A 13,874-nucleotide genomic window follows, 5' to 3' on the forward strand; every position below is an offset into this window, starting at 1 on the left:
TTTGCCAGTCCTGGAGCTTGAACTTGGCCTGAGCACTGTCCTTTGGCTTTCTCAAGGCTAGAGCTCTACCACTTGAGCCACAGCACCACTTCCGGCTTTTTTTTTTCCCTACTTATGTGGTCCCAAGGAATCAAACCCAGGTCTTCATGAAGACCTGGCAAGCACACTACCACGAGGCCAAATTCCTGGCTCCCCTGCTTTATTTCTAATGCTAATAATTGGAGTATTCTTTTTTTTTTTTCTTTGACCAATCCTGGGGCTTGAACTCAGGGCCTGAGTATTGTCCTTGTGCTTTCTCAAGGTTAGCGCTCTGCCACTTGAGCCATAGCACCACCTCCAGCTTTTTCCATGTATGTGGTACCCAGGAATTGAACCCAGGGATTTGTGCATGTTAGGCAAGCACTCTAGGACTGGACCAAACCCCTGGCTGAATATCCTTTTTTTTTTTCTTTGATCAGTTTAACTAAAAGTTTGGCAAATTATTGGTATTTTCAAAGAAGCACTTTCAGTTTTATTGACTTCATTATTTTTCTATTCCCTATTTCACTTATTCTCTAATTGTAAATTTTTCTTCTATATGCTTTAGGTTTAGTTTACTTCCTTCTTTTACTTTCTTTTCTGAGGCAGGGTTTGCTATATGGCTCCACCTGACCATTTTCTCTCCCTCCTTCCCTCCCTCCATCCCTCACTTCCCCCCCCCCCTCTGGATTACTAGTGCTAGGGCTTGAACTCTGGGCACTAAGCCCCCTTTATCATTTGGTTATTTTCAAGGTAGGATCTTCCTTTATATCTGGGCTGGCCCTGGCTATGATCCTGTTACTTGTTCTTCCTATGTCACTGGAGGTAACAGGCATGTACCACTCCACTCAGTTAGTTGTATTCCACACCCCCATACCTTAGATAACAAACCAAACCTCCATGCCCAGTCACTGGTTGAGAAAGACTCTTACAAACTACTTTTTGTCTGAGCTGGCCTCAAACTAAGATACCCAAATCTCTGCTTCCCAAGTAGCTAAGATTACAGACTTGAGCCACAACTCCCAGCTTTTCCTTTTCTTCCTCCTCCTCCTCCTCCTCCTCCTCCTCCTCCTCCTCCTCCTTCTCCTCCTCCTCCTCCTTCTTTTTGCCAGTCCTGGGGCTTGAACTCAGGGCCTGAGCACTGTCCTTGGACTTTTCTCAAAGCTAGGGCTCTACCACGTGAGCCACAGCACCACTTCCAGCTTTTTTTCTGTGTATGTGGTACCAAGGAATCGAACCCAGGACTTTGTGCATACTAGGCAAGCACTCTACCACTAGGCCATGTTCCCGGCCCTCCCAGCTTCTTTTTTTAATGTAGGAGATTTAGGCTCTAAACCTTACTTTTGCTATCTGTAATAAGTTTTTCTAGTATTTAGTTTTGGTTTTTTTGTTTGTTTGTTTGTTTGTTTTTGTTTCTTTGCCAGTCCTGGGCTTGAGCTCAGGGCCTGAGCACTGTCCTTGGACTTTCTCAAGGCTAGAACTCTACCACTTGAGCCTCAGCACCACTTCCGGCTTTTTCTATATATGTGATACCAAGGAATTGAACCCGGGTCTTCGTGCATGCTAGGCAAGCACTTTAACCACTAGGCCAAATTCCCAGCCTAGTATTTAGCTTTAACTCATTTTAAATGACAAGTCTAATTCTCTTGTGATTTCTTCTTTGGTCTATTATGTAGAATTATATTGTTTAATTTTCACATATTGGTATATATCCCAAATTATTTTCATTATTGATTTCTAATTTCATTTCATTGTTGTTGAGAAAAAACATCTTGGATGATTTCAATCTTTTTAAATGTATTAATGTTTGGTTTATGCCCAATGTGATCTCTCTAGAGAACATTCTATATTAACTGTTGTTTTGGTGGTTCATTAATTGCATCAGGCCTGAAATGGTCTTTCCCTAAACCTCTTGTTATATGAGAACAGCTCTTAATTATTTAATTCATAGTTGGAAAGTTTACTATTTTGTGCTACTTCTATGATCTAATGTGAAAACAATAACTACATTAGACTTGGGTGGAGGACTTATTGATGGATTGAGAGGCGTCAGGCCATAGCCCTTTTCTCTGGGCCCATAATGAGTCACCTTGATGGCAGGAGGTGCAGCCAAGGCTTTGTGTCACACAGCACAGCAGACAGATTAAGATGAGCCCTTCGGGGCCAGGAGTTTGGCCTAGTGGTAGAGTGCTTGCCTAGCATGCACGAAGACCAGGGTTCGATTCCTCGGTACCACATACATAGAAAAAAGCCGGAAGTGGTGCTGAGGCTCAAGTGGTAGAGCTCTAGCCTTGAGAAAGTCCAAGGACAGTGCTCAGGCCCTGAGCTCAAGCCTAGGACAGGCAAAAAAAAAAAAAAAGGAAGAAAAGTTGGTCCCCAATGTCTCACTGTGGATCCAGGATAAAAAAAAAAAAAAAAAAAAAAAAGATGAGCCCCAACAACACCCCATCAGTTCTCTTTCTGAGACGAGGTCCCACTACCGCAGCCAAAGAACCCACACAGTGCTACCACACGAGCACATGATAGTTCATATTCAAATATAACAAGAGCATCAGGCATTGTACCTTCTTCTCCCTCCCCAGCCCCAACTCCTACCTCTCTGGGATAAGAGAAGAAGCAAATGCCATATTAACCTAATTTCTTTCTCACATACTTCCATTTCCAAAGACCCCAAGTTACGGGCTGGAGACATGGATCAAGTAAGTGGCAGAAAGTCTATCTAGCAAGCGCAAGATCTTGAATTTCATATTCCAGCATCACCCCTTCCCCAATAGTAATCCCCCTTAAAAAAAAAAACTCCCTAATCCAAAGGCCTAACGTTACACTCATTTCTTCCTTAGGTAGCTGTACTTCACTTTCTGGGTTCATAATACTAACAAATTGCATCTTTCCCACAAGCAAAACCAAATAAGTGTTCTTCATTCTCCCTACACTCAGTGGCTACATCTGAAGCACCACTACAAAGGACTGGTTAATGTTTCTTCAATTGCGTTCTATGTAATCCCAAGTAATTGAGCACTGGCTTGATGAAATTAAAGCATCCATTTGCTATGCACATGAACTCCCACCTGCCCTCCTAGCACACTCTATACCAGTAGTAATCAAATTGTTCCTTTTATGCCTGTTTCGGCCATTTACCAGGAATGAGTAACCATGTTCTTTTCCTACCTCGTGGTATGTGTAATGAACCCACGAGGCTGGAATTAAAAGAAAACCAGTTCAACTGTAAATTAAATAATTAAGATGGGACTGGGAATGTGGCTTAGTGATAGAGTGCTTGCCTAGTATGCATGAAGCTCTGGGTTTGATTCCTTAGTACCACTAAACAGAAAAAAAAAACAAAAAACAGAAGTATACATGTGGATCAAGTGGTAGAGCCCTAGCCTTGATCACAGATAGGGTCAGGGACAGAGCCCAGGCCCTGAGTTCAAGCCCGGCCAACAAAATAGTAGTAATACTAATAACAATAATTAACAGTTGTTCTTAAGCTAGGCACTGGAGGCTCACACCTATAGTCCTAGTACTCAGGAGGCTAAGGTCTGAGGATCGTGGTTCAAAACCAGATGGGGCAGAAAAGTGCCTGAAAGTGTGTGTGTGTGTGTGTGTGTGTGTGTGTGTGTGTGTGTGTGTGTGTGTCTCTCTCTCTCTCTCTCTCTCTCTCTCTCTCTCTCTCTCTCTCTCTCTCTTTCTCTTTCTCTTTCTCTCTGTTTCATTGGTCATGGAATTTAAACTCTGGGCCTGGGCATTGTCCCTGAGCTCTTCAGCTCAAGGCTACTTCCCTACCCCTTACCTTAAGCCACAGTGGTTAACTGGAAGTAAGAGTCTCATGGACTCTGAATTTCAGAACTGATGTAGCTGATCAACAAAACCATCAAGGATTAGAACTAGACTCTTTCCATTTTTGTGTTCCAAAGCAAGTGGACAGCATCCTGTGTTTCATGGCCACAAGAAACAACACTATATCTTAAGACCAAATTCTATCCTAGCAAGAAAGATGGGACAGAGGACAGGTTTGTATTACAGGCTTTTCCAGAAGACTCAGCCAGTCACTTCTACTTATATCACTTTATTTAAATCCAGGTCACATGATCATCCTGAGATCAATGACTGAAGACTAAAAACTGGGTAGAGAGGAAGGAGTGAGAAACCAGTGTGGTGGCCAGCCAGCCATGACTGGGTGCTACACCTTGCTTGGCAGCTTTAGTAACTCGAAGTTTATGCCAGAGTGGGGGAAGGTGTGCGCTTGGAGTATGGCATGCCACTCTGCATATCCACACCTGCTCTAAAGAAAGTGAGCTGCAGCCAGCACTGGTGGTTCCTGCCTGAAATCCTAGCTATTCAGGTGGATGAGGCCAGCCACCCACCAAAGTCTATGGGACTTATTTCCAATTAACCACCAAAAAGCTGGTAGTGGAGCTGTGGCTCAAGTGGTAGAACAAACAAAACTCAAGGATAGACCCTGAGTTTGAGCCCCAGAACTGATACAAAAGAAAAAAGAAGTGAATTTCACTCAGTAAAGTATAAGCTTTCTTGCTTGGCACCTTCCATAACCAAACATAGACAAACACAAACATAGACATTATCTTACTTGCCATGTGATAAGTTTAGCATCTTACTCATGCTCCTTTCACAATGTCCAATGACTGAGTTAATCCCAAGAACCCTGTCGTACTAACTACCTTGTAATAACAAAGCTTCCATACTATAGAGGCTGTATCGAGGAGCATTAAACATTTTCTGAACATTCCAAGGGCATACCCCATTGTGCCCATTTTAACCTCTGTCAAGTAGCAGCAGATTTAATCAGCCTCAGAATAAATGCTGAGTTTCTATACTACCCTCTACAAGTCTAATTCAACACTCATTTTAAGAATTTTAAGCCTTACCAGGTACCAGTACCTGGGATGCTGAGATCTGAGATCACTATTTGAGGCCAGAAAACTCAGTGTGACTTTTTTTTCTTTTTTTGCCAGTCCTAGGGCTTGAACTCAGGCCCTGGACACTGTCTTTGATCTTTCTCAAGGCTAGAGCTCTATCACTGGAACCACAGCATCCACTTCCAGATTTTCTTGTGTGTTTATGTGGTACTGAAAAATTGAACCCAAGGCTTTGTGCATGCTAGGCAAGCACTGTACCACTAGACCATACTCTGGGCCTTGTGAGATTCTTATCTCCAGTTAACCAGTGAAAAAAACAGAAGTGGAGCTGTGGCTCAAGTGGTAGAACACTAGCTTTAAATGAAAAAGCTGAGAGTCAATGCCCAGGCCTTGGGTTAAGTCCCACTATTCACACACATATGCATGTACACACACACACACACAGAATTTTAACTTATTTAGAAGGTGTAACTTAGTAGTAGAGTGCTTTAGTGCATATAAGGTCCTGAATGTTATTTCTAGTACTAAGAGGAAAAAAACAATCCTAGTGTAGTCTGTTTGGGATGTACCAATTCTAAGGGCATTTCTTAGTTCGTGCTTCCATTGTTAGCCTTGTGATGTACTCTTTCTGGCTTATTATGGACCCTGGAAGAAGAGTGGTACCTTAGTGAATCAAGTAAAATGGCTCTGCCATCCCTGCAGCACTCCTAGAGGAATTTTAGGAAAGCCTCAGTTGGGATTGTCCTCAAAATGTGCCAAAGACTGAAGATGTATGTCCTTGTTTCAGAAAAGAGAATGGCTACTGCTGGCCAAAGGTGAACCCTTAAGCCCAGGACATGGCCAGAGAGTTCCTGCCAGCACCTTTTACGTGATTGTTCCATCATGTTCCCTCACACTGCTGGTGAAAGCGATAGCCACGCGGGAACTGCTGCTGCCCAATGTCTTCCCTCTGCTGCCTGAGGCCCCTCCTGAAGACAGCCTTAAGATTGTAGAGGCAAGTGGAGCCCGTTTCACGCAACAAAAATTGAAGTTCAAGAAAGGGATGGAGGAGCCTGGGGGTTTGGCCTAGTGGTACAGTGCTTACCTACCATGCACAAAGACCCAGGTTCGATTCCTTGGTACCACATACATAGAAAAACCAGAAGTGGTGCTTTGGCTTGAGTGGCAAAATGCCAGCCCTCAGGAAAAAGCCCAAGGGCAGTGCCCAGGCCCTGACTTGAAGCCCCAGGTCTGGCAAAAAGGAAAGAAGGAAGAAAGGAAGGGGAAGGGAGGGGAGGGAGAGAGAGGGGAAAGAAAGACAGGAAGGGAGGGAGGAAGGGAGGGAGGAGAGGAGAGGAGAGGAATGAGTCCATGGAGGAAAGAATAGATCCAAGAAGAATAGATCCAAGAATCTAAGCCAATGCTTAGATTATGGCAGTGAGATGAGAAATGGAGAAACAAAATAGGTTGAGATAAATGATGTTTGAAGAGAGAGAGAGAGAGAGCAAGAGAGTCATCTATATAAGCAAATGACTGGGATTAATGCCATCTAGAAAGAACACACATAAAATGGATGAACCTACACATCTGAAATCATTAAAGTGCATATGAATGGTTAGCTTTGGGGGGGTGGGGGAGAAGGGAAAGTGTCCCAGATGAGAAAGCTGATAGCAGGCAGAGATGGGGGAAGTAGTACAGGCAGATCCAGTGCTGGTACTGATACACTTGGTTTTCAGTTGCTTTGGTATAGTTTTCTCTCTGCACCAGCTAGCTATTCCATGCCTCTTCCTACTATTTATACTTCCCTATGAGCTGAAAAGAGGAGGGAAGGCAAGAATGTGGCTTTGGGGTAGAGTGATTGCCTAGAATACATGAAGTTCTTGGTTCCATACCTCAGTACCACATAAAAGAAAATGCCGGAGGTGGCATGTTGGCTCTAGTGATAGAGTGCTAGCCTTGAGCAAAAGAAGCTCAGGGACAGTGCCATGAGTTCAAGGCTCAGGACTGGCAGAAAAAGAAAAAAAAATGAGGGAGATGTATATTAGAGAAAAAAAGGGAAAGGAGACTGTAAGGCAGAAGAAAAAAGAAAGAAGGGAGTTTCCCGAGAAACAGGAACCTCTGAATGGCTTTTAATGCCTGTAGGTGTTTTCAGTGTGGGTGTGCTGCACCTCTAGACTGGAGATGTCATGTCTTGCCCTTAGTGCACAGCTCCATTTGTCCATGTCTGTGTGATGCTATGTTCTTATAACTCTAAGAATCTGTAGTAGTATATGTTGTGTGTTTGTGGGCATCTATTTCTGTTGGTTGAGAAATGCAATAAAAAGCAGCCAAAGCTGAGAGAGGAGAGAGTTGAGCTTAGTGCTAAAACACTTGCCTATCACAAACCAGACCCTGAGTTCAACTCCTGGGACCACAGGAAGGAAAATGGCAGCCAGTAGTAGCTGAATAGCCAAGGAAGAGTAGGGGGGGGGAATACTCAGAAACAATGACACAAACAGTCCTAAAGGCCATCTCTTCTAGCCCCTTCCCTCCCTCTCTTCCCTGCATGTGGATTCTGTATTTCCTCTGCCGGTCTCTCAGGCTGAAGGGGAGAAGGGAAGCTCTGTAGAAGGAGAACTGGACGTCCATCATTGGATGATGGCTGAGGTGCAGAAAGGACAGAGCCTGGGATTGTGCTCAGGGCTGGGCAGCCACAGGGATATAGAAAGAGGTGGGCACGAGTGGCTGTGGCTCACTCGGTGTCTCGCTTTAGAGCCAAGGGTTCCTGGCACAGTATGTTGTGGCCGGAAAACCTGACTGCTCAGGAATTTTGGGCTCCCATTTGCCTACTTCTATGCTCAGCTCACCTCAGGCCAGGAACTCCCTGTACTGGTGTACTTGCCTTGCAACCGTACCCTACCAGATAACCTGAGGACGCCTTTTCCCATACCACATCTCTCACATCCCTCACAGGCATTCTGACCCCTCTCTCAACTAAGTAGCACACCTTTCAGGACCAGTGTATTTGGCTAGGGTCCTAGCCACTCATGGGCACCTACTTCTGTACCCTTCCCTGACACTTCCCAGCCTGCAGACCCAGGGCAGAACATCCAGTGGGACTCATGTATATCTCCAAGCCGCAGCCTCAGCTAGGTCTTCACACTCCTCCAGCCTCTCCTACTCCAGTGTCTCTGTGGGACTTCTTGTTCCCTGGGTGAAGCTCCTTTATTCCACAGAGCACGCTGGACAGACTGGAGCTGGAGCCCACCTACAATCCCCTGCATGTTAAAAGTCACCTCTACTCATACCTGAGCAATGCTTTTGCCAAGCCTCAGGGGCGGTTTTACACAGGCTGGGAGACCCGGACCCCAAGAAAGGTATGTCTTCCTTTCTGTGCCCCCACTTGATACTCAGAGGCCAAAGGAGTCTTGCATCCCTTTCCCAAGGGAGAAGCCCAACTCCCATGTGAAGTTCTCCTAGGTAGAAGGAAGAACCAGGCCCAGGAAGGAAAAAGAAAAAGACAACTGATACTATAATCCTTCTTGAGTAGGGAGGCTTGCCTGCGTAGGCATGTACCTATGCTAGCATTTAGGTGGGTTGGCTTTGGGCTTTGTTATCGCTGCTGCTGTTTTTGTTGAGACAGAGTCTCACTGTGTAGCCCAGGCTGGCCTCAAACCCTCCATTCTCCATCCTCAGCCTTCCTAGTTCTAGGAGTATAGGCTTTTGAATCACTACCCCAGGCTTGGTTTAGGTGGTGTGTTGCTTTTTGTCTAAGACCAAGACTCAAAGTCACTCTCTGAAACGTGCTTTTGTCATTGGCTGGTGTTCTACTATCTAAGCCACGCCTCCATCCACTAGGTGTTTGAATTATAGTGTTTAGTCATTAGTTTATAGTTTATAGTCATTAAGTCATTTAATAGGCAATTATCCCACTAACTAAACTGGATACATTCTCACTATGAACACACCCCTTCCTTGAAAGAGAAAGCTGAAGGGAAGGTGGGAAAAGAACTGCCCAAGGGAAAGAAAAAAACCTTTGTAGGGCACCTCATTAGTCAGGCTTTATGATAAGTGCTTTCACACACATTCATCTTCACCTTAATCCTCCCTTCAGGGTAAATACTGCAGTCAGTTATGGCAGAGGAAAGGGAAGCTGATCAAGGTAGTAGCTTGGAGATAGGGTTCCCTAGAGTGACAAGAACTGAAGGCAGAAGAAAAACTGAAGGGAAAATATTTTCATGAAACACATATTCAGTAATATTTGGGGTTCCTTTTGGTCTACCAATTTTCCCTAGTTTTTCAAAAACAGTGCCTTTAGAAAAACTCATAGTGCCTTACCTAAAACTATAGGAGAAGGATGTTTCTGAACTCCAATCATTTAGAAGTGACAAAAATGACTTAGATGCACAGGACCAGAATCCATCACAGAATAGATTGATGGGAAAGCAGACGGGAAGGACTCTGGACCATCCGAGAGTACAGGAGAGCGGCAGCACAGGAGAGTCCACAGTCATTGCTCATGGCCTTGAAGTGGTCACTTCGGGGATGGGACAGAAAGAGTTAGAACAGAAGAGCTCAGAACTGTCTGATCCTCAGAGATAGACCTTTGTTACTCTCTTTACAGGCTGGGCAATCGCAGACCAACCGAGTTCGGGCCACAGTGGTTCCTCTGCCAGTGACCCCAGGCCCATGTGGAACCTCCAAGATGCGAGCAGCCAGAAATGCTTCCTTGGAAACTCGCCTGCCTTCCCAGCCAGAGGAAGAGTATTCTTCCCAGCCCTAAGTCATTTATGCCAAAGCAGAGCAGCCCTGCTTCCCCTGGTCCTGCCCCGGATATCCATGCCAAGGCTCCTAAATGGCTGCCTGTGGTCTGACCTATCTTCTATCCACCCAGGCTTCTATGAGCTCAAAGATGACTGAGAAACAGAGACTTCCCTCCCACTGTCCCCAGGGCTGCCACCACCCCACTTCCTTTTACCACCAAGCAACTCTTTTTCTTTTGGATCCTTTGATCCTGTTAACACAAGAGAAGATTAAACACCCAGTAAGCCTCCATCTTTATTAGGAGCATTTCCATCCAGAATTTCTCTTTGGAGCTCTGTGTAAGCAGGTGGATGACATCAGATCACCATTTGGAAACTGCAACTGGGGAGTAGAGATGAGGTTTACAAATCTCAAGATAAACCAGGAGAATTGGATGCAGCATTGTCACAGATCAAATGCCTTTCCCAGTATACCCAACCAAGAGCAGTTCCTTCAGCTCCAGAAAAACAAGTGCTTGGTGCCTGCATGCCAAGTATGTGTGTTGGGACAGGGGGCAGAGGGCAGGGGTAGTAACAAGCCAAGTACAGAAGAAAGGATGGTGAAATTCCCCTCCCCAACACCTGGCCCATTTTCCTGTCAGCTTCCTCCAGGCACAGAATAATAGCTATCATTTGTAAACCACTTTCCTTTCCCTGTGCTTCAGATTACGTTAAACACTTGAGAAATGTATCATTTGCATACAAACAACCTTGTGAAGTGGAGCCCATTGTTAGTTTTCTCACACTTTACAGAGTGGCAGCAGGTGAGACATTCAGTATAAAGTCCAGACCTTGTGGGCCTGAAATGACTAAGCTCTCAGCAACTATGCTATAGGCTTCCCTCCCTGTGGCTCTTTCCTCCCAAGGCCCCAAATACATTCCTGGGAGACCTCTTTATCTCCCCATCACCACTCAGCATATACTGCCCTGTGTCCCTTCTGTGTCTATTCACACACAGAGACCTCTTAAACTCAAGCTTTTAATTAGAATTTTTTAACATGTAAGAAATACATCTGTGGTAAAGAACAGTGCAGAGAATAGAATCCAGGCAACCTCTAAACAGGTCCCTCAAACTGCACCCACCCTGATCAAGTACCACTTTTCACAGACCTGGTCCTCCTTTGGAGGGATTTAGAGGTGCTAACCCTGTCCAGAGTCATCCCTCAGCCTGCCATCTGATCCACTTCCTAGGACTTCCTGGAACCCAGAGCCGACTCCTCTGGTTTCACATGAGTCCCCTCCCACCCTCTGCTTCCTGCTGGCTTTAACAAACTTCTTTGATTCCCCAGTGCCATTTCCCCATGTACTCTTTCAGGTGGAGCCCTGTGACTTGACCCCAGCCTCGTCAGTCTCTACTTTAGAAAGCCCACAGGCCCATCCTCCTGAGGCCCCACTTTTTTGGACCTTACTGTATAGGGCAGTGTCTAGGCTTTGGCTTTTGCTGCCACTGCTAGGTTCAGAAAAGGCCAAGCCCTGAGGCTTGGGGGCTGGGCGGGGCTTTGTGCTTCGAGGGGGTGGCACGGCATAATCATCGGTAGCTGGGTTGTAGGGGAGTTCATAGCCCTCCTCCTTCACCCGAGCCTGGCACCACCACGCATCCTTGGGCTCGTGAGGTAGATCATACAGGCCTCGGGGCTGGCTTGAGGCTAAGCCTTCGGGTTCATCATAGATGGGGTCATCTTTGGAGTGTGTCAGCTTGGCCTTCAGCAACTGCTGCTGCACATGCTCATACAAGTCCCAGTAGAGAGGTTTCCTTGGCTGTACTCCATCTTCTGCCTGAGCAGGTGTGCTGTCCACCGGGTCTGAGTATAGAGAGTCCTGGGAAGGACCTGCAGGAATGCGCAGGGAATCTAAGGGCTCTGCATATAGGGCTGGGGGGCTGCCCAGCCCCTGGGGACCAGAAGGGGAAGGCACTTTCCCTTCTGCCACCTCTCCTTCATGGGAGTCAGCTCTGTGGACATCATGTCCCTGTGCTGCCTTTCCCTGAGCTTTCTGCCGTTGAATAGCAATCTCCACTGCCTGGAAGATGTCATTCCCCTGGGTTGTCTGGAAAGTGAAGGTTCCAGGGCCCGAGGGGCAGCGCCGACCTGCCTCAAAGGAGAACATGACCTAAGGAGGGGGTGGAGGGAAATACATTACCAGAGGCACAACAGAGACCTGAACTAGTTACCTGTCCAATTCAAGAACTAGTTCTTCTACAAAGAAGAGAGTACCTAAGGGCCTTATTGTAGGCAGAAAAGGAAATCTAAAGGGCAGAATTTCTCACCTTTGGGTCTAGCCCCACCTCACCTAGAGCTGTCCAACCTGACAGTCCTCCCACAGGGGCCCGAACCTTGTCTCGGCCATAGCGCCGCAACAGAGTGTAGGGCCAGGAAAGGAGTGGCTCCAGGACCTGACTCTGAGTCCCCAAGGTGAGGAGAGTCAGTTTTTCAGCCTCTACCCTCAGCATGTAAGAACCGTGAAGATCACAGCGCTCAGAGGCCTCAGTCCTCTGCACAGTTACCCAGAACTGGGATCCTAAAAGGAAAACACAATTAGGAACCTGGGGAGAGGCTTCTGGGGCAGGGTGGAGAGACTCAAGAGAACTCCAGGACTCACCTGGAAGCCAGACCCAGAGTCTTCTTACTTCTCCATGGGTCCTCAGGCTCTCTAATCACACACCCCCTCCCCAGAACATCCCTTTCCCTCCATCCCTGCCCAGGCTTCTCTGACATCTACCTTCCCAGGTGGGGCTGTATAGAGAATTCTCCAGCATCTCCAAGGCTGAAAGCTTGGGTGGGTTCTTGGATGGGTTCTCACCCTGCGCCACAGCCCAGCCGCCTTTCTGTAACAGAGATCACGTCAGATGGGGGGGACCCTTTTAATTCTCTCAGTGCGGCTCCCGGGCTCAGGGGTGCAGGCTTAACTGCGAGTTTAACTGCCCAACTCACCACCACATAGACCCAGGCCCTCACCTGAAAGGCGTTACGACATAAGGTCTGCACCCAGGCGGCGCTGGACAGCGGGTCCGCCGCCAGCAGGTGTGATCGCTGGGCAGTGTCCAGGCGGAAGGCAGTGGCGCCGGGCTCGGGTGGACTCTCCACGGCCACGGGGACTACGCTCACACACTCAGCCAGACGGATCACCTTGCAGTCCAGGCGGCGCGAGCCCCCGCGGCCACCTCCGGAGCTCGACCCCTTGTGGTCAAAGAACTCGAGCCGCGCGACGCCGTGGGGACTGGCAGGGTAGAGCACGGCCCAGGTCTTCCTCCACCTCTGGAGACGGCGAGAGACGCGGGAGTGTGCGCGGGGCCCGGGGAGGGGGGACGGGGGCAGGCCGAGCTGCGGGTCCGGGGCTTCCCAAGTGAGCCTCAGTTTCCCCAGGGTCTCCCCCAGCACCAAGGAGGGCGTGCCAGGAAACGACACGCGCTACTCTCCCGGGCGAGCCCAGCAACTTCGAGGGGACGTCCCGGGGCTCTCCAGCGGCGGACGCCGCGCCGAAGCAACCTGCCCCCCGCCCTCCCGCTCTTGGGGCCCTTCCACCCAACTGCTAGCTGAGGCGGTCCTCCCCCGCCCCGCCGCCCCCGGGTCCCCGCTACCTTCGTCCCGAAGCGCTGGCTCTGCAAAAAGAGCGGCCCTTCCATCACAGCCCCGTCCATGGCCCCGGAGGTTCCTTCCGCGCTTCTTGGCCCCTAGGTCGGAGGGCGGAGCGGGGGTGGAGCCCCGTCTGCCGGAGGCGTTGCCGCCGCGCCGCGGGGCCCCGGGGGCCGCCCGGGGTGGGGTGGGGAGGAGGCCTGGGCGTGGGGGGGGAGAACGCGGGGGGGGGGAGCAGCCGCCGGGGGCGGGGGGGAGCACAGGGTCCCCAGATGAAGCCCAGCGGAGCTCCACCTCGGAGAGCGCAACAGGGGGCTCCACCCCGAGAAACTTCCGCGGTCTCAGCCCCGGGGCCCGGAGCTCCGGGGCCTGTGATGTCCACCGCTGAACGTGACCTCGGAGGGAAAGCCCTGCCGTCACCCGCGGGCACCCTAGGGTACCAGAGAGGCCAAGTGAACCCTAGGGACCGCAGTTCCTGTCGCCAGACCCTCCCGCAGCCCGGCTCGAGTTGGACTGGACTGTTTACACTAGCGGGGGGGGGGGAGGAGTGGAGGGGGAGATGTGGAGGAAGGGCTGGGGCGGGGGTGGGAAGTTTCCCCGCCGCCTCGGGCACTGTCGCCGGCCCTCGGTCGCTTGCAAGTCCAACT

General features: G+C 48.8%; 2 protein-coding genes across 5 annotated transcripts in view; one reads left to right on the forward strand and one right to left on the reverse strand.

Annotated features, from left to right (window-relative positions):
* M1ap (meiosis 1 associated protein) overlaps window positions 1–9,695 on the forward strand; it is a 47,404-nt gene extending 37,709 nt beyond the window's left edge. For 3 of the 4 annotated variants that reach the window (XM_090336612.1, XM_090336614.1, XM_090336613.1), the window contains exons 8-10: window positions 5,683–5,889; window positions 8,090–8,230; window positions 9,478–9,695. In XM_090336612.1, coding sequence (XP_090192738.1) covers window positions 5,683–5,889; window positions 8,090–8,230; window positions 9,478–9,636 — 507 coding nt within the window. In that variant the 3' untranslated portion in view covers window positions 9,637–9,695. The remainder of the gene's footprint in view (window positions 1–5,682; window positions 5,890–8,089; window positions 8,231–9,477) is intronic. The other variant, XM_090336615.1, reaches the window with a different exon arrangement.
* Window positions 9,696–10,340: 645 nt separating this feature from the next.
* Dok1 (docking protein 1) lies at window positions 10,341–13,312 on the reverse strand. The gene is made up of 5 exons (XM_090336616.1): window positions 13,233–13,312; window positions 12,610–12,909; window positions 12,374–12,479; window positions 11,988–12,172; window positions 10,341–11,764 (listed from the first exon to the last, which is right to left on the reverse strand). The coding sequence occupies exons 1-5, from the start codon at window positions 13,290–13,292 to the stop codon at window positions 10,967–10,969; spliced, it is 1,449 nt and encodes a 482-aa protein (XP_090192742.1). The 5' UTR covers window positions 13,293–13,312; the 3' UTR covers window positions 10,341–10,966.
* Between the last annotated feature and the right edge of the window lie 562 nt (window positions 13,313–13,874).

Source organism: Megascapheus bottae, chromosome 7, assembly GCF_031878675.1.
Source record: "Megascapheus bottae isolate mThoBot1 chromosome 7, mThoBot2.hap1, whole genome shotgun sequence".
Taxonomy (NCBI): domain Eukaryota; kingdom Metazoa; phylum Chordata; class Mammalia; order Rodentia; family Geomyidae; genus Megascapheus; species Megascapheus bottae.

Excerpts from the sequence above, each read along its gene's own strand:
- Dok1 (XM_090336616.1), bottom strand. The coding sequence starts at position 13,292 with ATGGACGGGGCTGTGATGGAAGGGCCGCTCTTTTTGCAGAGCCAGCGC. Across the intron at positions 12,173-12,373 it reads ATACAGCCCCACCTGGGAAG|GATCCCAGTTCTGGGTAACT; the intron begins GTAGATGTCAGA and ends TTTTCCTTTTAG. Across the intron at positions 11,765-11,987 it reads GGCGCTATGGCCGAGACAAG|GTCATGTTCTCCTTTGAGGC; the intron begins GTTCGGGCCCCT and ends CCCCCTCCTTAG.